The 26,616-nt window shown below is 46.0% G+C and overlaps 1 protein-coding gene across 8 annotated transcripts in view; it reads right to left on the reverse strand.

Annotated features, from left to right (window-relative positions):
* LOC149865440 (uncharacterized) overlaps positions 1–26,616 on the reverse strand; it is a 213,443-nt gene that overhangs the window by 128,427 nt on the left and 58,400 nt on the right. For all 8 annotated transcript variants that reach the window (XR_016441695.1, XR_016441696.1, XR_016441697.1 and 5 more), the window contains exons 17-32: positions 26,227–26,364; positions 23,868–24,014; positions 23,243–23,362; positions 19,711–19,857; positions 18,823–19,020; positions 17,935–18,074; positions 13,805–13,928; positions 11,098–11,241; positions 10,415–10,605; positions 7,426–7,557; positions 6,241–6,315; positions 5,124–5,204; positions 4,994–5,020; positions 3,307–3,351; positions 955–1,023; positions 189–275 (exon numbers count right to left, since the gene is read on the reverse strand). Coding sequence is in view for 4 of the 8 variants with exons in the window: in XM_090041526.1 (XP_089897652.1) it covers positions 189–275; positions 955–1,023; positions 3,307–3,351; positions 4,994–5,020; positions 5,124–5,204; positions 6,241–6,315; positions 7,426–7,557; positions 10,415–10,605; positions 11,098–11,241; positions 13,805–13,928; positions 17,935–18,074; positions 18,823–19,020; positions 19,711–19,857; positions 23,243–23,362; positions 23,868–24,014; positions 26,227–26,364 (1,865 nt within the window). In the remaining 4 variants the exon portion in view is untranslated. The remainder of the gene's footprint in view (positions 1–188; positions 276–954; positions 1,024–3,306; positions 3,352–4,993; positions 5,021–5,123; positions 5,205–6,240; positions 6,316–7,425; positions 7,558–10,414; positions 10,606–11,097; positions 11,242–13,804; positions 13,929–17,934; positions 18,075–18,822; positions 19,021–19,710; positions 19,858–23,242; positions 23,363–23,867; positions 24,015–26,226; positions 26,365–26,616) is intronic.

Genomic DNA, 26,616 nt, shown 5'->3' on the forward strand with positions numbered 1-26,616 from the left:
CCTTTATCTCAAAGGCACAGAGCCAGTTCCCCTGAAGTCCAGGGGGTCTAGGAGGGCAGGAGGATGTTTATCCCCCACACCCTCTGACTTAATGACAGCAATGCACCTTATCCCCCATACTGGGCCCAGGCCGCCAGCTGTACGTGCCTGAGCAATGCAGAAGAGCAGCTTGCCACAGTAACACACACCTTTGTGGATGTCCCCGGAGGTCCCTGTGGTCCTGGCAGCCCCGGTGGTCCTGCTACTCCAGGAACTCCTGGCTGCCCTTTCTGACCCTGAAAGCATTTCAGCCAAATATTTGAGAGACAACTCCCTTCATCATCCCCAGCTCCCTTCATCATCACCCCCTGAACCTGAATCTGGCAGGGACTGAGCAGGGCAGGGACATAGGTGAAGTGCTCAGCTATCACCCCGCCTGGGTAATCACCAAGCTGCACAGGCACGAACTCTAGGAAGACACCCCTTCCCCTTCTGTTAAAAGGGAAGAGGGTCACCATAGTGCATGAGACGGACAAAGCTAAAGCAAGAAATATCAATGAATGTGACCCTGATGCATGCCCACAGGATTATTTAGAGTGAACACACCCATGCCAGAAAGGCAGCCACCTCTGAGGCAAAAGGCAGCAGCTGTTTAACAGCATGCAAGGGCTGCATATAGCTGGGACTCTGGTTCTGCTCTTTATCACTAGCACCAGAAAGGGATTACCCCAAAGTGGGTAGCAAAGCATTGATCTAGACTGTCTGTATGTCTTCTCCTTTCCCCTCTCCCTCTATCTATCTTGGGGAAGAAGCTCTCCTTTCCCATAAACAAATGGCCCCAATCTTTGCCTCTATTAGAGCATGAGTAACAAGGGAATCCTGACTGCCCCTAGCAGGGCCTGTGCAATCCCCTAGAATCACAGGTCAAGGGAGCAGAAGGGAGGGAGGTTGTTTCAGACGCCATTAGCCACTCACCGGAGGGCCAGGCTGTCCGTTTCGGCCGGGAATCACTTCCACACCTCCTAGGACATAGCCTGGTTCTCCCTGAACAAGAAACAGCACAAAAAGTGGTTTCTATAGGATCGGAGAATCACAGAAAATGGGGGTTGAAGGGACCTTAGGAGGTCACATGTACTCCAACGCCCTGCTCAAAGCAGGACCAGCCCCTACTATCATCCCAGCCAAGGCTTTGTCAAGTCAGGCTTTAAAAACCTCCAGGGATGGAGATCCCACCACCTATCTAGGTAATCCATTCCAGTGCTTCACCACCCTCCTAGTGAGACAGTTTTGCCTAATATCCAACTTCAACTTCCCTTGCTGCAACTTGAGCCCATTGCTCCTTGTCCTGTCATCTATCACCACTGAAAACAGTCCAGCTCCATCCTTTTTCAAACCCCCGCTTCAGGTAGCTGAAGGCTGCTATTAAATCTCCCCTCAGTCTTCTCTTCTCCAGACTAAATAACCCCAGCTCCCTCAGCCTCTCTTCATAAGTCCTGTCCCCCAGCCCCCAAACCATTTTCATTGCCCTCTGCTGGACGCTCTCTAATTTTTCCACATCCTTCCTGTCGTGGGGTGCCCAAAACTGGACACACAACTCCAAGTGTGGCCTCACCAGTATTGAACAGAGGGGAAGAATCACTTCCCTCCAACTGCTGGCAACATTTCTGCGCTCAGCTTCCCTTTCCAAGCCATCCTAGAAACTGGCAACACAAGAAACATGCACCACCATCACCTTTCCCCGCCGGTGGACCAGAACCCCCTGCTGACATAGGTCAGCGTGACTGCATGGATTGCAATGGACATATGCAATGAGCCTTCCTGGGTCTTCAGTCTATTGCCATGTTGCTTCAGAAGTTGGTAGAGAGACCTGAACATGGGCACTTGTCTCAAAAGGACAGGGCAATAAGAGACAGGTATATTGGCTGGCAGTACTCAAAGACACCCCAAAGCAGAACACTAGAGCCTTTCATAAATCATGGATCCAAGTGTAACAGTTCAAGGATTTTGTGTTAACAGCTGCCAAGTCCTCTCCCACGGACAATGGTAGGACATGATCTCCATGCGGATGGATGGACTTGACCCAAAACAGCTCCCGCTCCTGAGGAGTTAATCTGAATCCATTCATCCTGGACTTCAGTTTAGCAATTTGCTAATGGGATTTCTTGGCCAGGGGTAATGAGTCCAAGTGGAGTGCCATGCTGACGTGGTTGTACTGCTCCGGGTACCTGGTCTAGCTCATTGGGAGCTCAGCCTACAAGTTTACGGTGCCTCTGTGTTCCCATTCTGCACCCTGGGACTTCTGTGCGGGGGGAAACCATAACGCCCAATAGTAGAGTGAATCTGGACAAGCCAAATCCCAGGGACAGTTGCAGTTACAGAGATGCTAGAGTGACACTCACTAGCCATGTCCTTCATATGGCTGGAGGCCTTCTGGAAAGTCTCTACCTACTTCACCATTTACAGCGGCCACTCTTTGAGCATCACAGATGACACAATGCTACACCCCACAAGCCATCCAAAGCTTCACAACCTCAGGAGAGGTGGGACTGAGACCTCAGCAGAGGTGGGACTGAGACCTCAACAGAGGTGGGACTGAGACCTCAGCAGGGGTGGGACTGAGACCCTCTCACTTGGATCGTACATGTCCATGGCTGAAGAAAGGGACTAAAGGAACCAAGGCCATAGGATGAGTCCTCAGGGCTCCTAGTAGTATAGGACTAACAACTCACATTTGACAACTTTTCATAGAAATCATATAGAAGTGGGGCTGGCAGGGACCCTCCAGAGGTCACCTTATCCAAGCCCCTACCTGGGGCAGGATCAGCTATCTCCAAACCACCCTATGCAATCCATAATCCAAATCGTTGTAAAGCTACCCTCAACTCTGACATAACACAAGACCTAACACCCAACCCTGCCTCAGGCAAAGCAGGGGAACCACAGCAGCTGATGTGCCATGTCTTTAAAAGTTTATTAATATACATTCAAGAGACCCCAGGCAGAGAGAAGCCATGCCCTCCACTAGAGAGGAAGGCAACCCCCACTCACAGTCCATACCAATCTGACCATGGGGTGAAATTCCTTCCTGATCCCAGAAATGATGATTAATCTGACCCTGAGCAGAGGGGAAAGACCCTCTAGCCTGGAGCCTCCAGCACTGGTCCCGGCCCCATCAAAATGCCCAGCCTTGGCTGCAGCCAACACCCAACACCTTTGAGGAAGGCCGATTCTATCCACTAGATGACAACACCATGCACACGCATCAATAGTTCATCAGTGCACAAAAGAGGCTTTTTTTCCAATTGAAACACATATAAGGGAACTCACTCTGTCTCCTTTTGGCCCTGCTGGTCCTGGATATCCAGGAGGCCCCTGGGGGTTTAAAATAAATCACAGAATTAAATAATGTGGTGTAACCTGAACATAGGCTCGGTTCCAATCAGCAATGCCCCATGGCAGACTCAGTTGCACTGGGTAACATATAGATGCTCACTTATACAGGTTCCTCTGATCAAGTGAGCACCTATATTCTCTGAATAAGTGAGCATATCTATCTATCTATATACACATAGATATAGATAAATAGATAGATAGCATATCTAGCTAGCTAGCTATCTCTATACATGTATAGATAGATTTTTACATATATAGATATGCTATCTACCTATCTATGTATACATAGATAGATAGATAGATAGAGAGATAGATAGATATAGATTCATAGATATAAATATAGATATTTTCTTTCTGCCACCAACCATGCATATGTAGCCCATGGGTTCAGTGTATTACACACTTCTTACCAGTGGCTGATATACTTAAGATAACAGCCTAGCACTGCTACCTGCTAACAAAAGTATTCCCTTAGCTCAAACAGGAGTTGAGCAAGGACTAGCACGGCAGGTCACATGGCCAGTTCCAGCTGATTTTACCTGATGGGAGGAGAGGCTATGCATTCTCACTCCATACAGGAAAACATAACCTGTAAAAAAACCCCAGAGACTGAAAGACAGCCTGGTGGCAATGGTGGTTTCATTAACTTGAGCCCCTGTGGTAGCTGCAACTGGGAACAATGCTTCATGCAGGAAAACAAAGCAATTTGAGAGTGAGAGTCTATGCACTGCCCTTATACAGCAAAGGCTGAACATAGGTGGGCAATTCCAGAACCACAAGTGCCCCCCTTGTTTGAGATAATAGGGCAACTCCAGGATGTGGCTCTTATCCAGCTTGGTGGAGGCCACTAGAGGAAGACATGACTGCACACACTGGGCACATCTACACATGTTTGTTTGTTTTTTTGTCTGTTTTTTTGCACATCTACACATGTGCTTTTACTATGCAGTAACCGAAATTACCGTGCAGTACAGGTGCACATCTATGTATGCACACCCCTACTGTGCAGTAAATACAGCAACTTACACTGACTTGAGCATAAATGTGATACCTGCATCATGAGTTTACACCTAATAGTTCCTGTGCCATAATGCACATGTAGACACCTTACTGTGCAGTAACACTGTGTGTGCAGACTGACTTGGGATTAAAATTAGCATAGTGTTAATGCACTTTAACACCTGTATGTGTAGACACGTGCCTATTCCCACTTACTGTGCAGTAATTTACTGTGCAGTAAATTTAAGATGGCATAAATGCACATGTAAACATGCCCACTAAGCCAGCATCTTCCAACATCACGGAGACAAGTATAAGCAGAAGCAACAAGATGGAGCAGGTAAGGTGATGGGTGATGTCCCCGCATTGGATGGTAAAAAATCAGTGTGATGCTTCCTACCAATTGGACATAGGCAGAAAATGGGCAGGGCCTTAAGCATGGTGTTCCTTATGTTAATGATGCTCTTAACTCCCCACTTCCTTGCTCACGTCCCTTCCACAGCTGCAATGACAGCAGCATCTCACTAAGACAGAGGGGCAATGGTCTGTACCCACAGACCTCACCGTGCCGGATCTCGCACAGGTTAAAGGAAGCAGGATTTGCTGGTTTCAGGATACTTACAGTATCACCTTGGATACCTGGGAGACCCTGTAGATAGAAAAAAGGACGGAAAAATTAGGTGTTGAAATTCTGGGAGGACTATTTTAAATCAACCCCAATGTTGACAATGCTCATGAATCCACATATTTACCATCCGCCCTGGGGAGCCGGGGGGCCCTGTCCGTCCGGGTCTGCCAGGCAGTCCAGGAATCCCATCCTTCCCAGGTAGACCCTAAACACATGGAAAACAACAAGGGCAAGTGTGGGGCATATCCCTGATGGGGCTGTGGAAACCACAAGGAAGCCCGGCCTACAGCAGGTTTGGCACGGTGCAGGGAGAGGATCCTGTATAGAGCACAGGCTCCTCTTCCACTAGAGAAAGAATAGGGTCATAGGACAGTAGGGCTGCAAGGGACCCCAGAAGGATATCTAGTTCAGCGCCTTGCTCGAGGTGGGATCATCCTTGATTAAACCAGCCCAGCCAAGTGTCTGTGCAACCTGCTTTTGACAATTTCCAGGGAAGCAGACGCCACCACCTCTCTAGGCAGCCTGTCCCAAAGCTTGACTACCCTCATGGTCAGAAAGTTCCCCCTAACTGACAACCTCAATTTCCTCCACTGCAGTTTGAGGCTATTGCCTTCTACAGGCACAGGGGGGGAAAAGTCTATCTCCATCCTCTTTATAATCACCTTTCAGGTATTTGAAGACTCATTGAATAGTTCCATGTAATTTCCAAACTCAGAAATCCCATGCGATTTTCAAACTCAGCCAGGTTTATGGACTCCGAAATGACCCTGGCGGGGTGGGCCAAACTCTGTGCATGGCATATGATCAGCTATGATCATTGATCAGTTCTAGTGCACAGCAGTCCTGATCTCAGAGCAGGTCTCCAGCTCATTCAACATTTTTCTTGTCTCTTGGCTTCAACCATGCCCAGGCCCTGACTTCAACAGTGCTGCATTGCTCAGCCTTACAGGAAACTTGGGCCCCTGGGAGGCAAGTGCATCTTCCTTATTTTTCATTTATCATTTATCAACTTATCATTTTTTAGCCCCCCGCCCCTTTATATGCACCCACAAACACCCCTGCACACTCACATGTTCCACCCACATGTACATACCCTCCAAACCTCTCTCTGTTTGATTTTCAAGGCATTGTGGGACAGAACACCTTAAGCACTGATGCAAAGGGGCTGAAGACAGCTCTCCCACTGTCCTCTGTAGCCACTGGCATGTAACCTGGGACAGCATTCATGTTCCTAGACTCACCCGCTCTCCTTTCTCTCCCTTTGCTGCAAAGCCAAACGGATCATAACCCCCGCCCGTCTGCAAGCCCCTGTAGCTCTGGAAAAGAAGAAATGAAACAATCATTCAGGACACCGTGACCCTTGAAAGGAAAACAAATGGACCCACCCTACAGAGCCCTGAGACACACCTCCCAGGCCACCACTCCACCTTTTCCAATAAGGAAACTTCGGAGGTAGACAGAAAGTGAGCAGATCCTTTGCAAAACCAGTCCAAGAATCAAATCAGCCTCTTTTTTTATGCCATGCACTGCTTATCTTCCTCCATCCCTAGGCCACAAACTATGAGGACAATGCCTTTTCTGTATATTGAACTGGAGGGCGATTGCTTCTCGGGCTCGCTTCTCACCTTTCAGGACAAGGAAACACAGCTACAGTCACACGACGAGGAGCTGTAGCATAGGATGGAGGCTACTAAAATGGAGATGCAGGAGCTAGGGCATGCCTCATGGTTTTCTTGTCTATCTTTATAGACACAGGAATGGATCTTAGTCTCAACCTAACTATTAGCTCTCAGGGTCTGTAACAGGTTTGGGGTTTTAAAACAGCAAGGGCCATTAACTACTGGAATAACATTAGTGGGGACATAGGTGGGTTGTCCAACACCCAAATTCTTTAAAATAATGCTTGAAGGCTTTCTAATGGGTACCATGTTCCTTCTAATAATACAACATCTTTAAATGTATGCTGCATCCACATTTTCTGACTCTCAATTCAAGAAATAAAAAATAAAGACTAGAGCCTCTTGGGAGCATATAGGATGACTTTCCTTCCCTTTTTCCTTTTCAGATTTAAGAGGCAGGCTATTTTTAGAAGAAATACTTGGTTTCAAAAAAGTGCATTTGACAGTCCAAGGAATATGACTTGCGCTAGCTTGAGCAAGACTTATGGGCATGATGCAGAAGACAAGAGGATGCCTCCAAACACCAACTGCTTGTGACATAGGCTGAGGTCTTCAGAAGAAGGCTCTGCTTCTCCTCTGCGAGGCTCCAACTCTGCATGCTGTGATTCTGTTCAAGTCAGTCCTGTTTCATCAGCATAAATTTGGAGGAGCTTGTTGGAGGATCAAGCTCATACTTCACAGTTGCATGCACTTACTGCACCTATATTCCCCAAGCACATAGTCACAAGCGCCTATCAGTCATCTCACCTTCTGGCACTTGGGATCACAAGGCCCCTGTGGTCCCTCGATTTGTGGGTCAACGGGTGATAAATCATAGGCCAAGGATTTCCTGTCCACGTCACCAAACTGCTGTGGTTTGTTCACATTGTGTCCAGCAACCTATAACACATAGCTGAGGTTAGATGTCTCCTGGTCAAAAGGGATTATGAGTTTTAGGAACCAGTTTAGTTGCAACCTATTGCCACACATTGCCAAGATGAAGTCAGACACATAGGTGGGAACTGGAAAAGACTATAGACCTGGGGTGTCCAACCTTTTTGAATGTGGGGCCAGATCATGAACTTTTTATCACCCAGTGGGCCGGCAAGCCATATTCAAACACCCTCTGTCCTGGGCCAGAGAGACCCTGCCTGTGTAGCCCTACTGCACCTGCCTCTTACTGCAAGGTTCATGGTAGCTGCTGGTGCACAGGGGCAGGAGGGACCCATTCTGCAGCCAGCCAACTACTGCCCCAGGGACTGAAGGGGAGAAATAAATAGCTCCACATTTCCATCCCCCGAGCAGCCATTACGAAGCTGCTGAGGGGCTGGGGGAGGGACAAGGGGTGGGAACAATAGTAAACAGTGGACCACAAAAAATGCCTTGGCGGGCCGCATGGCAGCTCGTGGGCCATATGTTGGATAAACCTGCTATAGATTTACACTGACCTCAAATATCCTTTCCCCTCGTAACTGATAGGTCACCAAGTTAGCAAATAACCATGAAAGGGCCAGAAAGTTATAGGATTACAGGGAAGTAGAGTAGGAAGGGACCTCACAAGGCGACCTGGTCCAGTCCTCTGCTCAAGGCAGGATCATCTTTGACTAGAAGCTGGCTCTCATATGTGATTGGCTTGTTGGTCTAGGAATATGATTCTCACTTAAGGTGTGAGAGATCCCGGATGAGCCCAGATTTTGAAGGATCATATTTCTGGGAGTCTGAAAGATCATATTTGTGGGAGTCCAGCAGGAAAAATAATGCAACAGGGAAACCAGCATGGATTCATAGCAGGTAGATCATGCCCAACCAATCTGGTTTCATTTTATGACAGGGTCACAAAATGCTTAGATGCAGGAGTAGAGGCAGATGTCATTTTCTTGGACTTTAGCAAGGCCTTCAATATGGTATCTCATCCTATGCTCATAAATAAATTAAGAGGCTGTGACATAGATGTTTACACAGTCCAGTGGGTGGCAAATTGGCTTGGGGGTTGCACCCAGAGAGTGATAGTCGATGGGTCGGTATGGACCTGGAAGGATGTGGGTAGTGGGGTCCCGCAGGGTTCGGTCCTTGGACCTGTACTCTTCAATGTCTTCATCAATGCCTTGGATGTGGGTGTGATGTGTACTCTGTCTAAGTCTGTGGATGATACTAAATTGTGGGGTGAAGTCCACACTCCGGAGGGTAGGGAACAATTGCAGGCAGACCTGGACAGGTTAGAAAAGTGGGCAGTATACAATAGGATGCAATACAAAAGGACAGGTGCAGAGTACTGCACCTAGGGTGTAAAAATATCCAGCACATCTATTGGCTGGGAAGGGATCCTCTCAGCAGCACAGCAGCATAAAGGGATCTCAGAGTCACAGGGGACTCCAAGATGAACACGAGTCGTCAGTGTGACAAAATCATCAACAAAGCTAACAGCACTTTATCGTGTATCAGCAGATGCATGACAAATAGATCCCAGGGGGTGATACTTCCCCTATGTGTGGCATTGAAGTACTGCATCCAGGAAGGATGTGGATAAATTCAAGAGGGTCCAGAAGAGAGTTGCTCATACGGTTCGGGGCTTACAGGACAAGCCCTACGAGGAGAGGCGATGGGACCTGAACCTCTTCAGCCTCCACAAGAGAAGGCCAAGAGGGGATCTTGTGGCCATCTACAAATGCATTAGGGGGACACAGCAAGGGATTGGAGATGCTCTGTTCATCAAGGCACCTCTTGAGGTAACAAGGAACAATGGTGACCAGACGACAGAGAGGAGATTTAGGCTAGATATCAGGAAAAACTTCTTCACTGTGAGGATAGCCAAAATTTGGAATGGACTTCCAAGGGAGGTGGTGCTCTCCCTCCCTTGGGGGTCTGTAAGAGAAAGCTGGATAGGCATCTGGCTGGTGTCACCTGACTCCAGTGCTCTTTCCTGCCCACATGCGGACTTGATGATCTGTTGAGGTCCCTTCTGACCCGAGCATCTATGAATCTATGTATCTATAAAGTATCCCAGCCAAATATCTAGCTAACCTTCTCTTGAAAATTTCCAGGGGTGGAAGTTCCAGGACTTCTCTAGGTTGTTGGTTCTAATGTTTGACCACCCTCATGGTCAGAAGCTTTATCCTAATCTCCAACCTAAATTTCCCCAGTTGCAGCTTGAGGCCATTGCTCTTAGTCCCCTACAGCTACAAAGAAAATCCTGTCTCCATCTTCTTTATGCTGATCCTTCAGGTATTTGAAAACTGTTATCAAATCCTCCCTCAGGCTTTTCTTCTGCAGACTAAATAAACCTAGCTCTTTCAACATGTCCTTATAAGTCATGCTTCTCAGACCGCTAATACTTTTTGTCACTTTCACTGGCCCCTTTCTAATCTGTCCACATCTTTCTTGAAGTGCGTGGCCAAAAGTGGACACAGTTCTCCACTGACATCTGTGTTCCACTGATATCAATGGCATGATAATTTCTAGTGGTGGATACTAAACCTCCCTCCTCTTTTGATCTTGCTTTCAGTCAGGACACAGGGTGAAAGCACAATCATTAGAGGCACACCACAGGGTATAATCCTCATTAAATTAAATAGGCTTATAAAATTTAAACTTTTTTATTTTGGAATGTTGCATCAATGTTTGCATGAACTAGGTTTTCAAACGAATTAAGGTTTGGAGCCTCGCATCAGTGTCTGCATGCACCATATTTGCAAAGCTCTCCCTAGTAAATAAAGAACGAAGCATAGAAATGGAAAGGGCATGGGAGAAAGCAGCTCACCTGCCCAGGCTGTGGCTGGGCTTCTGGCAGCTGCAGGTCCGAGCATATGGTATCTATAAGCTCCCTGATGATCTGGGGAAAGTCATCGAAGGTGCTGATGTAGAAAATATTATGCAGGTTGCGGTGTAGCAGAATGCTACTCAGTTCTTCAGGGTCTGCTCTGGAGATGCCCACAGCAATGACACCAATTCCTGAAATAAATACCCCATTTGCTAGCTAGAAAGAAGCACAGCTTGAGAGTTTGCAAACCAAGTAGGGAATTTCACCTGTTACAGAGAGTCTAGGAACAGTGTGGCTAAAAGTCTGCATCCACATGGAAAATCTTATCCATACAGTAAATATCAGTGCCTCAGTTCCTGATTAGAATTTATCTTAATTCACAGGAACTCATTTACACTGGGAACAGGAAGTCATCTCTTAGTGACTAGGCCATCCAGAGATTAGTCATCTAAGAATATTAGGCCGGGCACATCCGTGGAGCATGTGGCTCATGAGGTTACCTTAGGGGTCACCCACAAATTCAACAAAATAAGGAAAAGTTAAAAGCTCAGAAAACCAATACTGAACTTGTAAGAGACTGGGTTAATATAAAGCCCAACTGGAACCTGTGTGGGTCTTTTTGCTAACTCACCTGGGATGGGGATCAAGGCCTTAAAAAGGTAAAAATGCAACAGGGTCCCTACCTGAAGCATGGACTGCTCTGGCAGGTGGGAGCACATCATCCTGTGACTGTCCATCAGTCACCAACACCAGGGTACGAGGGAAGTCTGGCCTGGTCCCTCTGGAGGGATGAAATAACTCCTTTAGCACATAGGCCATGGCACGACCTGCAAGAAGGCAGAAAGACACAGTCTAGATCAGTGATTCTCACTCTTTTTAGACTCAAGGCCCCTTTGGAAAATGCCAGCTCTTACGTTTCACAAATTACGTGACTGCGGAGAAGTAGAACAATTCTTCTGTTGCAAAGAACTCAAACAGGCCACAACAGAACAGAATGGTTTTGATATTATGGAGTCCTGTCTGAAATCTCTAGGCTTTATCTTGTGAATTATCTGTGTAGCTGTTTGAACACCTAATATCTCATGGTGTCCATGGCAGCTTTAAAAGGATCTCATGGCACCCCAGGGTACCATGCACTCCGGATGAGAATCACTGATCCAGATCCAGCAAGGCCATGTTTATATGCTGCATCACTGATTGATCCACATGAAAGCATATACTCCACTCATATAAGGAGATCATAACTGTCAGAGCTGGAGGATTATTTTATTTTCCGGCAAATCATGACAAATGCAGTGGAATTCAATAGAAAATTCAGGTCAGATTTGGTGAATAACTTCTGCCAGAAAAAAAAAATTGAAAAAATGAATCAAGGAAAGTTACAATGATTTGTCCTGACATTTCAGAACCAAAACACTTAGAGTTTTCATTTTCTTTCATTTTGAAATGATGCTTTCATTTGCAGAATTGCTAGAGTTCAATTTTTAAAAAACCTTAAAAAGAGATAAAAAAAGAAAAACCCACAAAAATGATTTTTTAATTTGAGTAAAAATGCTTCAAATCAAGGTAGACAAGGTTATTTGGATAAATGTGATATCTTTTATGAGACCACTGAATAGTTGGAAAAATTGTTCTTTGCAGGCTTTCCAGCACAGGCGCCCTTCCTCAGGCATAGGAGACTTTGCTGGTCTGCATCTTCTCTCTAGGGTCTGAATAGGAGCAACAGAATAGACTAGAATAGAAGTCTGTGCTTGAAAGCTTGCAAAGAACAATTTTTCCAACTACTGAATTGGTCTAAAAAATATCACATTTCCTCAAAGAACTTTGTCTGCCTATGTCCTTAGACCAAGGGTGGGCAAAATGTGGCCCATGAGCCAGATGCAGCCCACCAGGCCATTCTATCTGGCCCACAGGGCCCCTAAACAATTTAGAAAATTAATATTTATCTGCCCCTGGCTGCCTGTCATGCAGCCCCTAATGGCTTGCCAAAACTCAGTAAGCGGCCCTCTGCCTAAAATAATTGCCCACCCCTGCCTTAGACCAACACAGCTACAACCAACACCCGTGAAAAATGGAAAATATCAAATCAAGATGATGTTTTGTTTGTTAGTAAGAAAACTGAAAACTTCTCATTTTGCAGCAACCCAAAGGGAGTTTTTTTGTGGAAATTTTTTGGTCATTTCAGTTGAGTCAATGACCTTGAAAAATTGATTATGTGCACAGCACTGGTAACCAAAAAAAGAGCCACCTTAGGAAAGGGTAGACAGAAGGCTAATTCCCTTCAGTTTAAAACTATGTGATGTGTTGATGAGTTCTTGTAATATGGAACTACCTTACATCTATCGTCTTGTTCGTACCCTCTAGCTAAACAGCCAAACCCTGTCTAATGCACCTGGCATTAGAGATACGGTGTATCCATGCACCTAGAATGGCTGGAGATTACTTTTTTAAACACATGGAATATTTAAAACAAAAGTTCACTTTCCAGCCCTTATCCTCCCAACTAGGATGCAGGAGGAGTAGATAATTTGATCCACAGTGGGTACGTCTACATGTTCTTTAATGCACCGTACTTATTGTGCATTAAGCTTAGTACTTAAGTACTAAATCAATGCACAGTACTTTGCACTACTGCTCAGTAGTGCTGGTGCATGGATTCTTTGGGCACTAACTGCGTAGTAGCCTACGAGTATGGGTTTTTTCCTGCCACGTTAGTGCGCAGTTAGCATCTCATGTAGACATGCTCAGTGGGAGGAATTTTCTAAAGTACTCTTCATTGCTCTAACTCTCTCCCCTTTGAACCTGATGGTAACATCTCTCATTGATTTTAGCAAGTCAATATTAAGGTGAAGACGCAACCAACACTAATGGGTGTCAGAGATATGCACCAAAAAGGGAAACTGACCCCGTGGTCTAAATAAATCAAGGCAGATACAATCTAGTGCTGAAACATGAATTCTTGCTCACATGACTGATAGGGTTAGGATCGAAGATAGAGGTAAAGCACTTTTAAAAAAATTCCCAGCAGGTAATAACTTTAGGTTTAGGGCTCTATATTAGGTGTAAACATACACAATTGGGGGTCATAAGATAATAAAGATAAATTCAGAAATGAATCTGGGGCTCTTCTAAAAGAACCAGAATAACAGTACTGGCCATAACTAGAGGTGAAAACACACACCTAGAGTCCTCTCTTCGCTTCACAGTATTTTGGATCTTCATTTCGTAACCCAACTCTACAACAGACTGATTCACAACTCTGAAACAAAATGCATCACCTACACCCTAAGGCAATTTATATCCAACTTCAGATCAGCACTTTGCAACTCGGGGCCATGCCTCAGATATAACATGTACATGCAGATATTGATGTGCATACATGATACCCACCAGTCTTTGTGTTGCCTCCAGCATAGCTCAGTCCCTGGATGGCTTTCAGGACTCCATTCCTATCCTTGTACTGGTTAAAATGGAACGCAGTCCGGGGCCCTTCACTGTACTGAGCAACAGCAATCTGGGGAGGAGATCACAAGGCCCATAAGGATGGCAGGAGGTAGGGTTATGAACACCTGAGTTAAGGACTAATGGGGTCATGAAATGGGGACACTGATAAATCTCTACCACTGATGAGCACAGGGATACCTACATTTCATAAACAAGAGAAAGAAACCACCTTGGAGCCTCGATGTAAACATCCAAGCCAAACACTAGCTATGCTTCATGGATTAAATCAAAGGATAGATACTAAAGTCAGTAGGTATCTTCCACTGATTACAATGGGCTTGGGGTTGGCCCCAAAATCAGATTGTTGAAGCTTCACTTGTCAATAGTATTGGAAGTTTGCTGTTTAGTGATGGTCTAGCCTTGGGAACAATGCTAAAAAATGCATTAAATTAATGAACAACAGAGAACATGAAGATAAGGAAGGGATGGGGCTCAAGTGAGCCATATTCAGTTCTTTGCTTTGCCACAATCTTCTCAGGTGACCAGTCACTTGTTTATCTTTGCTCACACTCAGCATAGGATCATAGGAAAGTAAGGATGGAATGGATCTCACAAGGTCATCGAGTCCAGTTCCCTGCTCAAGGCAGAATCATCCCTGACTAAACCAGCCTGGCCAAATGTCTGTCTGTTCTCTGAGATTTCCAGGGATGGAGATTCCACAGCCTCTCTAGGCAGCTTGTTCCAATGCTTGACCACCCTCAAAGTTGGAAAGTTCCTTCTAATCCCCAACCTAAATTTCCTCTGCTGCAGCTTGAGGCCATTGCAGCCAGTCCTGTCCTCTATGGCCACAGAAAACAGCCCATCTCCATCCTCTGTCTTATCCCCCTTCATGTATTTGAAGACTTGCTATCAAATCCCCTCCTTCAGTATCCTCTTCGCCAGAAGAAATAACCTTAGTTCTTTGAGCCTTTCCTCATCAGTCTTGCTCCCAGGCTCCTGATCATTTTTGTCACCTATGTGTTGGACTCTTTCCAATTTGTCCACATCCTTCTTGAAGCATGAGGCCCAAAACCGGATAAAGTACTCCAAGTGACGTCCCACCAGTACTGAACAGAGAAGAAGAATCACTTCCCTTGAATTGCAAGCAACCCATCTGTTGACAAAATCCAATATGCTCTTGGGTCTTTTTACAATGAGGACATTGTTGGCTGATACTCAGCTCATGGCCCACTGTAAGATTTGTTGAGGATTCGCTGTCACATAGGTTTAAGATTGCATATGTGATGTTTGTAAATGGTAAAAATGTCAGCTGCATATAAATGTAATCTGTGTCCATAGAGTTGTCATCCATAATAATACTCCCTGAATATGGAGACTGTCTGCATTTAAAAAAGGGCACAATCGGTAAAAATAGCAGGATTGCAATACGCATCACCAGGAATTGATTAATGAAGAACTGTTTCTTGATGTTGACAGAAAGCCCAAAACCATAACAACTGTGGCAAAGGGGTTCATGATCACTTGGAGATTAGACCATGAACAGGCAATGGTAAAGGGGCATAAGCAATCTGGATGACTGTGGGGGTAACCAAGTGTTATACAAATAGATTTTTTGCCTATTGCTTTTAATCTTATGTATTTTCTTGAGTTTTGCATTGCCTTAAAAAACTCCATTTTGTATTACTCTGTAGCTTGACATAAGTGCTCAACCTTTGTGTACTGTATGTGTGAGAGAATGGGTGAGACTGTGTCTGTGGAAAAGGAAAACATGAGCTGGCGGCTGGCGACTGGCTGAAGAAAGCAGACAGATAAAAGACCAAAACAAGAAGAATCTGCCCCAAAACAGTGAGAAAACAATGACAAACAACCTTCAAGGAAGAACAGTGATAACCCAGCAAAAGCCCAGAGGACTGGGTGAATTGAAAGGCTATAAAAGATGGGGTAAGACATATTGATTTTGGGTCTTGTTCTGCATGTCATCCTGGAGCATTGATTTGTCTGACAAGATGGACCGGCAGGAGCCTGGCTCCTACTTGTGATCAACCTGGCTGGCCACTAAGTTCATCTGAGCACTCTTAAGACTGGTAATATATACCAGTGCAGAACAGAAATTGGGGTATGAGTGTGTGTGTGTGTGTGTGTGTGTGTGTGTGTGTGTGTGTGTGTGTGTATGTGTATTAAGTGCTTAAGCAATAAACATGACATCTTGCCTTATCCTCCCTCATAAGGTCTCAGTCATGATTTGGACAATGAGCCCATGGTGAATCCAGATCGGGGTCAAGGGCGTAGAGTTACACTCCTAACCCAAAGTGATATCCACGGACATAGTCCAGGTCAGGCTGAAGGTGAAGAGCCAGGCAGTCCAGACATGCAACAGGATGGGCAGGAGCAAGGTATGTGGGTTCAGGACTGGAGCAAGGCTGAGCTGCTGCAGGGTGCAAGGCCCTGAACAACCAGACCCCAAATGAAGAGACCCAGGGGCTTATATACTCTGCCCAGGAGCCAATCAGATCAGGACTTGCAGCTGGTGCAGCTGTGGAGTGCTTTCTCAAATCATTGAGGCAGTTCCCCAGTCTCCCGTAAACTTACTGGAAAAAATTTAGAAGTGCTTGATGCAATGACAGACAAACACATTTGCAAATGTCATCCAGGAGTCTCTCTATTCCTGGGGCTTTTTGGTTTCTGGAGCAGATGACAGCTTTTCGAATTTCCTCCGGGGTGACTGGAGCTGCCAAACATTTGTGCACAAAGGGACGTGCAATTTCGTCGAAGACGGCTTCTTCAGCAGCGGAAGATTGATTAAGGCGGCTTCTGAATTGTTCCCTCCGGCAGGCAAGGACTGGGTTGCAATCACAACTGATGCAATCCTGTCTAAGGATTTAACTGAAACACTTATGCTGCTTTTAGGTCCATAAACTTCTTGCAATGCATCACAGAAACCGGTCTTATGTTTATCTCCAAGAGACTGAATTTCATCTGCCTTATCATACCGCCAAGTATCTTTCATCATTCAGGGCCTCCTTCAGACTGCGGTGTTGATTTTGTAGCATTTCAAGTCGACAGCCCTTAGCTCTGCTGCAACTGAGTAAATCCACGTGAGCTTTGAGTTTTGTCGTGTAAAAAGTGCTGCATTTGCCCACCATTTTCAAAGTAGTCTGACCCTTTCCATCTAGACTCTCTGTTCAGGGTCAGACTGAGCACCATATCTGTCAGGAAGGAAGCTGGGGTCAGGAAGGAATTGTACCCCGTGATCAGATTGGTACGGATTGTGAGGGTTTTTGCCTTCCCCTGTGGTGGGAGGAGTGGCCCTCTTCCTGAGATCTCTTGAGTGTATATTAACACTCAGGAGATCCCAGGAAGATTAACGTTTCATTTATAGAACCAGGGTGTTGTCTGCTGTGGCCCCCTGCTTTACCTGTGGCAGGTTAGGGTATGATGTCTTGCGTTGTGTCAAGGTTGATGGTAGATGTTACTAAGAGGTTAGATCAGGGATTTGCATCGGGTAGTTTGGATAGGGATGATCCTGCCTCAGACGGAGGGGCTGGACTAGATGACCTCCAGCAGTTCCTTCCAGCCCTGTTTCGCTCTGATCCTAGCCACCAAGTTGTCAAGTCCAAGAGCCAAGATCTTCGACAGAGCTTTTGGAAATAACTTCTTCCATTCCTCTTCAATATTTGATTCAGGACTGAATTTGCCAAATGAAATGTCTGTGCTTATTTTAATGGTGGGATCTTCCTATAGCTGCATTTCTTCTACCTGATGACATTCCCTTTTTTTGTGGGGGAGTGGTATTTTGGGTACCATTTTTCTACTTTCAGGTTGACATTTTAATTTCAACTTACAAGACAGCTGCCTGTGCAGTACCACTCAGAGCCCACATAATGCAACTATAACGACCACTCCCTTAAAGGGGATATAATTTGAAAACATCAACATGGGAACAATACCATTATGCAGCAAGCCAAACTAAACAATATAATTTCCTTAACTTATGGGGGCTTTACGAAGATGTACACATGGAAGATAAGTACTGATAACAGACAGACAGACAGATGGAAAGAGTAATGGACTCTTGCCTGCGTCCCTTGAGGCCCAATTCTGGGGAAATAGGAAATGATCCGGAAGAGGAAGTCCTTCACTTTATTGAAATTGCTCTGGCCGATGCTTGAGGACTCATCCACCAGGAACGCAATGTCGGCATTGAACCTGCCGCAGACTGCAAAGATAAAATCTCTGTGGGCATGTCTACACGTTCATTAATGCATCTTAGATACCGTGCATGTAGTTTACTACTCCCTTAATAAAGGACTAACTAAATGCATAGTACCTGAAGTTACTGCCCATTATACTGGTGCACAGTTATTTATTGATGCTTACTGCACATTAGCCTAATAACACTGGGCAGTAGGCTATTAGCACGGTTTTTGCCATGACACGCTACTGCAGTGTTATTAGGGAAATGCATAGTAAGTGTCTCATGTAAATGCACTCTGTAAGTCCCTGATCAGAAAGCCATTAGTCTCTAACTATATTGGTGGATGTGTGGGAATTGTGAATGATTTATGGAGGAAGAAGTTGAATTCAAGTCTGTTTTGAGGCTCCCATTGCCTGCTGAGTGAAAATACAAATACTTTCACCCTGAGGGATGTTGCTGAATGTCTTATGCTGGCTTCAAGCCTCCCTCTAAAGATATGGCGCTGCGCACTGTCCTAGGCAGGATGCCAATCTAAGAGGTTTGTTGATCTGTTTCAGGGTGGATCAAAATAGTTTCAAAGTTATATTAATATTCGCCGTTTGGCTCTTGCAGCAGAGGAAAGAGCACCACCAACACGACTTGCTACATGACCTGGTTTCTGAGTCAGTCTTCCATCCAAATACCCTCACAAGCTCAGAGGAGATCACAACGTTGTATTGATGCAGTGGCTATAACATCCGCCCTGAATCACAAGGGGTTACAAACTCACTTGGCCCAGCAAGAGTTGTCAGGGGTGAAGATGCTGTAGCAGCTGTAGCTCCTGGGGTTGTTCTTAATGTCATAGGGGTGGCTGGTAGAGTACGAGTGGTCCTGGCCTTCCCAGCATCGGTCGATGCGGCACTCACCATGGCAGTTCGTATAGAAGTAATGGTAGGAGCAGGAGTGGAAGGATTCCCGTGAGATCCCACTGACAGAAGCAGAGAAAGGGAATTATATACATCACACCTTGGTTAGGGTACAAACGAAGGTGGCAATACATGGCATCAGGTCCGCATGGAAACTTCCTGAGCTGTGATGGGGGACCCCAAGCTGGCCAAAGCCGTAAGGGTGCAGACTCCCCTTGAGATGCGATACCTCATTAAAGGACAGGCAAACTTAGGGATAAAAGAAATGCAACTTTAAGAATGAGGGGAAAACGCTACAACACAACTGGGGAAGACAGAACATTAAAATAAAGGTTAAAAACATCCTAATGCTTTGCTCTCAAGCCTGGCCACAGTGCTTACTTCTCAGTCCCCAGCTCATTCTAGTGGCGGGCAGGCACCGTCACTATCTGCGGTGAAACTCCCCCTCATCCCCAGAGACCTCAGCTTCACTGCCAGCCCTGAGCAGGCGGCCCGTGCCCCATCGCCGCAGCCTTTTCAGCGGTGGTCCCCACACGGCTGGCTACCTTGATCTCTACTCCCTGGGGCGTCACACCCTCAGACTTCGGTGGCCTCCAGCACCAATCCAGCTCCTAGATGTGGCCTCACCAGCACCGAATAGAGGGGAATAATCACTTGCCTCGATCTGCTGGCATCGCTCCTACTAACGCAGCCCAGTAACCATAACAGAAATGACGCCCAGAAGCCTTGCAACACAAGGCTCCACCTCATACCTATCTGCTCAGTGATACTGGTCTCAGGCCCCTCCATCTCTCCAAAGACCGCCCTTATGGAAAACACATACGTCCCTCCCAGTTTCGGTACTGGCACTCGATACGACCTAGAACCGGCAGCCAACCGCTCCATGGAAAGATCAGGACCTGAAAACAAAGGAAAGGTGGGGACTACCTGAGCAGAGAGATGGAGAAACTCATCGTGACCGCAGATGGACTCTACCTGGAGCTCCTTTGATGTTCACACAGTTTGGTGAACAGAGGAGTGTTAGAAAGAGCAGATACGGATCCTCTGCTAGGAGGTAAAGGGGCTTGGTGGGTTGTGTTTGGGCTCTTCGCTATTTGGGAGGGTCATGGAAATGGGCAGAGGGACAGGTGAGATGTTGGTTTGTGTCTGAGGTGGCTGGAAAAGGCCACTCCGCAAAGGGCAAGAGCAAAGATTTGAGATGTGGTTGCAGTTTTGCTAGGCTCTTGAAATCCACTGCTAATGGTGACTGTAGGCACTCATGGGATAGTTTCACCACATGTGGGCTATGGTCCAACAGCTGGATGCGGTCCTCAGAGCTACTGGGTCCAAGCTGCGGATCTGGGGCTTCAGCAGTTAGCGGTGAGGGGCTTCCCTCCATGCTGCAGTGGGGATAAGTGGCAGGGACAGGCTTCTCCTGGCTCATGACAGAGAGAAACCACGGCAGCAGATGAGTTTTAGCACGTGTCTGCCTCTGACCCAAGCTAGGGCGGTCGGATCCATGGCCTGAAAAAGCTGCCCACCCCTGACATAGACTATGGCAAGGAGCTCAGAAGGGTGCCACCAGAGAGTTACATCTACCTGTTCTTCTCAAAGATCCTGCCTGTCTTGGGTGAAGATAAAAGATGCTGGATGTGAACGGCCAGCCAGGTAAGTGGTCTTAAGTAGAGAGGATTACGGTTTTGTGGAAGACAAGAATGCTTTCTATGGAGAAGAGATGCTAGATGGTTTGGATGACCTCCAAATGAGTAGAAGGGGAATCCATCTTCCACGAGACAGGGCCAGATTAGCCAGCAGGGCCTTAATCTGACAGCAAACGGGGAGGATGGAAAGGGAGAACAGATGAGTGTTCGTTTGGCAAAAAATCCAGATGCTGAGAACAAAATTAATCAGCGCACCAAGGGACAACATTCCTTAATTGCCTATCTGCTAACGCTAGCAGTCTGGATGATAAACAAGAGAAACTGGAATGACTCATTAGTGAGCACAAATTTGACCTACCCAATGTTATTCAACTTAGCAGATATGGTTCGAATGTTAAAATCAGTGATGATAACCTATTCAGGAGGGGTCAATGCGGCAAAAAGCAGAGCGGGCCTGGCACTGTATGTCAAAAATGGCATACTGTGTTTCTGAGTCCCTGCCAGCTCAGAGGCAAATGATTTTGAATACTTATGGATCAATGTTCAAACAGATAAATCACAAGACGGGGTACTAGTCACAGTAGATCACACAAATTGCACTAGAGAACAGGATGATCAGCCTCCTGTATCACTTATCTATAATGTGTCAGGGGAAAAAATATAGTATCATAAGGGACTTCAATCTGAGAGGCATATGCTGGAAGTTGTATGCTGCCAATACGAGAAATGTCCTTGGGATTTGAACACTGTAATGACAATTTGCTAACTCCAAGACCATTGCTTTTGGCATAGGGAAAGTCTACCTCAGACATCCTCTCAGCAAATAAAGATAAACGGATCGCAGGAATCAGGGTTGATCGTGGGTGCAAGAGATCACAACGTCACTGTATTTTTATGTGCAGACAAATCAGGATCCAAACACAGTGTTTCAAAAGGACCATTGTCACAAGGCTGAAAACATTTGTGAGTCAAAAGGATTTGGCTTCATGACTCTTCACGCATCTTTGTTCCAGGGAAATTGATGGGAAGGGTAACACCAATTTGCTGGAGTCAGATCAACACGGCGGCTCCAGAAGGAGAAATCATGCCCCTTAAACCCATTAAAGTCCTTGGGGAAAGTGAACGTATGAGGACAAAACTCCAAAAGCTCCTGAGTTCGGCCATGGGAGTTATCAGCACATAGCACCTCTTTCCAGTGCCTTTCACCCATGGATCTCAAAGTGCAGTATAAATATTATATTGCCTAAGCCCCCTAATGCTCTAAAGGAGTAAACCCTATTGTTTCAGTCATTTATTAGACCTCATCCCTTTAGGAAACTGAAGCCAAGAAACATCTTCGCTACAGTCACCCATTCCTTTGCCCTCATTACTGGACTATTCATTGATTCATGGGAAGAAATAAATGAGAAAGGGAGAGGAATAGGACTGAGAAGAAGGATCAGGTGTGAATACGGAGACACAAGGCTGAAATAGATGGTGACCACCAACAGAAAAACTTGATGATATAGTATATAAACTCATCCTTGACTGATTGGGGTTAGGAAGAAATTGCGCCTTGAGAGCTTTATAGGTCCCCTGAATTTTCTTCTGTGGCATAGGCTCTGGGCATTTTCGGAGAGAAGATGCTGGACTAAAAGGACCACAGGTCTCACCCAGATTGGCAACTCCTAAGTTGCTGTGAACTAAAAACAGATTTAGTAATGGGAAAGAAAATAAGATTGAGAAGCAAAGATTTCATAGATTTCATAGACATCAGGGCTGGAAGGGACCTCGGGAGATCATCGAGTCCGGCCCCCCGCCCAAAGGGCAGGAAGTCAGCTGGGGTCACAGGATCCCAGCAAGATAAGCATCCAATTTACTCTTGAAGGTGTTCATTGTAGGTGCTTGAACCACCTCCGCTGGCAGACTGTTCCAGACCTTGGGGGCTCAGACAGTAAAGAAATTCTTCCTTATGTCCAGCCTGAAACGGTCTTGCAGGAGTTTGTGACCGTTCGACCTCGTCATCCCTTGGGGCGCTCTGGTGAACAGACGTTCCCCCAGATCCTGGTGGGCACCCCTGAGAAACTTCTAGGTGGCCATCAGATCACCCCTGAGCCTGCGCTTTTCCAGGCTAAAGAGTCCCGTGGCTCTCAGCCTGTCATCGTAAGATCTGGTTTCCTGACCTCTGATCATGCGCGTGGCTCTCCTCTGGACTCTCTCAAGCTTCTCCACATCCTTGTTGAATTGTGGAGCCCAAAACTGGACGCAGTACTCCAGCTGCGGCCTCACCAAGGCCGAGTACAAGGGGAGAATGACGTCCCGGGATTTGCTCGAGAAGCATCTATGGATGCAAGACAGCGTTTTGGTCGCTTTATTAGCCTCAGCATCGCATTGCAGGCTCATGTTCATCTTGTGGTCAATGATGACCCCCAAGTCTCTTTCTTCTGTAGTGCTAGCCAGCGTAGCACTGCCGAGCCTATAAGGGTGCTGCAGGTTTTTCCTCCCAAGGTGGAGACCCTTGCATTTTTCGGTGTTAAACACCATCAGATGATGTTTTTTAGGTATAGCTCATCCTGAAATCTTCTACGGAGCCGTGCAGGTTCACAGTTTATAAATATCCCTACCGCATCTCATCTCTCCTTGTACTACCCCGAAGAGCCATTACCTGATGCCAAGCGCCATGCTAGCAAGTATGCTGATGCCCCAGGAACACCTGTCCAGTTCAGTAAAGCACTGCTCTCTGTGACCTCCTGAATTGTGAACATAGGCACTTTGGGCAGATCCACTATTAAAAAGGAAAGAGAAGAGAAATTATAAATTTGTGGTCATTTAATTCTTTACATCCACAAAGGGAGACAAAAGGGTTCATGAGGGAGGATTTTCTAAACCCCCTTGGGCTAAAATGAACCCAGCACCTGCTGGGCTAGACTCAAATTCTGGTCCAAATGGAAAAAAGGCAAGATAGGAATTACAAAAGTCAAGTAGGACTTTGGCCCACAGAGTCTGGTGTCCTGTGTCTGGCACGGCCTCTCCAGAGGAAGATGCGAAACACGTAGACTGCATCTTGCCAGCAGTTCGTGCTTTCCAAATGGCAACCAGCCCCTAGCTTCCACCTTCCAGCCAGCTGGGATACCCACTTTCTGCCAGTCTAACCAGTAGAGTTTGTAGGGGTAGAAGAAGTGGAGCCAGTAGCACGATAAGGGCCCTCTATAAAACTGAGTAAACATCAAGGCCTAGATTTGTAGTTGTCATGCTATTGATCCACCTGCCCACGTCTTCAAGGTACCCACATGTTTTGGCAGTGAGAAGCACTGGACTTCCCTCTCGTTCCCCAGTGACTGAAGACACGCGGATGCTGTATGTCGTGCTCTTCTGCAGCTTGGTTATGGTGAAAAACGTGGGCTCTGCTGGAACTGTCTGTGTGGTTTCCAAGCCACCTAATTAGTACCCAGAATAAAAAAAAATAGAACAGCTTGCAATAATAGCAGGATAAACACTGCTCCCTGCATGGAGCATGGGAGCTATAGCACTTTCTCTCCGTCGATCTCAGAGGAGATGACAATGGAGGAGGAACTGAAGTAGAAGTGTAGAATCAAAGAATCATAGAAAAGTAGGGCTGGAAAGGACCTTCAGAGGTCATCTAATCCAACCCCCTGCCAGAGGTAGGATCCAAACCATCCTATACAAATCCTCGTCTAACATATTAATAAAACAATGCAATCAACCCTGACACAACACAAGACATAACACCCAAACCTGCCACACGTAACTCAAGGGGAAGACAGCGGCTGCTGCTATGAGGGTTGTTAAAACACACTCAGGTATTTTACATGTACACCAGATTAAGTGACTTACACGAGGCTTGGGGTGCCTATACACATGCTGGTCCGCACTGTAATTACAATGCTCCAGCATGGCCTCATCGTCACATGTATAAGCCCCTGCAGTTTTAAAATGGCCACTGGGGTACTTTATCTAACCTCATTGGATGGGGTTTAGATAAAGTGTCCCACCGCCATTTTTAAACCTGCGGGGGCTTAATACACGTGATGGCAAAGTGTTTTAATTAGAGCAGCTCCCCAGAAACAGATCTAATTAAAACACTCCTCCCCTGCTCCACTCCCGAGCATATGTATAGGCAGTCCAGGTCAACTGCTGGAAGAGATGGGAACAGAAGCCAGGTCCTGAGATTCCCCGTCCAATGCTCTAGTTACGGGATCATCTGTTTAAGAAGGTGGATGCATTTGATGCAAATTCATTTACACAAACTATCTTCTAGAGAGGCATGGGACAGCTTTATTCTGCCTTTGGAAGCTGGATTATCCATGGATACAGATCTCTGCCTACAGAGTGATGTTGGGGTTTTAGGCATGTATTAATATAAATGAAAAGGGGGAGGAGAAATCTCACAAGCACCTATGAAGTCTCTTGAAGTCAAGAAGTAGAGAGGGAGCTCTTCTGATAGCAGGTGCGGGCAGCTCTGCTCTTCTCAGCTCCTCTGACTTCAGCCCTTGTATGAAATATGAATGCACTAAGAAAGAGTGAAAGTCGTCCCCAACTCCTTCTGCAGAACGTGAGACTTGAATTGCTTTCAATCCTGTGCAGCACTTTTAAATCACAGGAGCTCCTGAGAACGACGAATGTTGGACCCTTTTTTAAAGGCCACATAAGTATAATGGTAATGGTTATTATTGTTACAATGATATAGGTAATGGGTATAATGGTAATTCTTCTGCAGAGAATAAAAGTATTTTCTCTGTAAAAAAAAAAAGACTCTTTTCCTAGCTTGAGAACTACTCACAAAACGAGTTTCTCAATTCTTTTCACTAAGCATTTTTTTTTTTTTGCAAAAATCTTGTTTGTCTAATAAAAGATATCCCCTCTACCATGCGTCCAGATTGCTCAATTCTTTTCATGGTTTTTGTTTTAAAAGTCAACATCTGATTTAAGAGAGAGGCAGGCCTTTTCTAATATTATTTCCTTTAACCATAGTTTTATAAATAGCACCAGGATTCAACTAAATGGGCCAAAATATAATTTTTGCAAAACGCTTTTGTTTCAAAACTGGGAAATATCAATGCATATTTTGAAAAGCAAAATGGAAATGATTTTTTTTTTGTGAGTTTTGTTCTTCCTTTTCTTACAAGTTCTGTGTACTAAAAGAGCTTGCTGGTACCTGGGTTTTCTCCACTCACTCCTTGGTTGAAGGACACCATCTGGCCAGAAAATCCAAGACGGGGACTGAGGAGGAAAGGCTTGTAAGAGCAGCCAGCAGGGAACTGCCCATGTACTGTCCTCTCTCTGAGTGGGGCATGGACCCTAGAGAAGCCAGCAGTGCTTGGCGGGGAAGTAAGGGGTGATGTAGGATGATGTTGATCATGGCTAACACTGGGATTCACAACAAATAATAGAAGAACAGAAAATTCTAGGCCAAGCCAGGGGGTCCCCACTAGCCCTACAAGCTGAAACATGGACCTGACTTTCCCTAAGTTTTGCACCCACTCTTCCCCCCACACAGCCAGCTTATCACCTGTTCCCACAGCACCAAGAGGAAGCAGTTGGGGAAATTGAGCTGATGTTACCCCAACTCCAAGAGGCCCCTGCTCTCTCGCACCATACTGCACACAGCTGATGGAGCAGGCCCCTTACCACCAAACGGGGCCCAGGAAATCTTATAGTGCGTTATGCCTGGGGTCTTCTTCCAGGACAGCTTCAGGCTATTTATTCCAGTGTTGATGATTCGCAAATCCCGAAGAGTCTGGATGGGGTTTGAGTCTGTGAGAGAGGCTGCAGAAATGAAAAAATAAAGGCGATGTGAAACCTAGTAGCCAAGTGATGTAAGGCCACAGGCCAACACCTTTACTCTCACTAAATGGTGCTTTATGCCAGGACCATCAGCAGTTCTACACTGTGGTACAACACTACCAGCTGTGAATAAGCGTAGCAGCCACAGGCCCAGAGTACGAAATGGGCCATATCACCTCTCCCACAGTCTTCACAAGCATCAGATTACCCCCTGGAGGCACCTGAAGCCACAAG

This window comes from Crocodylus siamensis, chromosome 4 (genome assembly GCF_052110815.1).
Source record: "Crocodylus siamensis isolate JL-2025a chromosome 4, ASM5211081v1, whole genome shotgun sequence".
NCBI classification, from domain to species: Eukaryota; Metazoa; Chordata; order Crocodylia; family Crocodylidae; genus Crocodylus; species Crocodylus siamensis.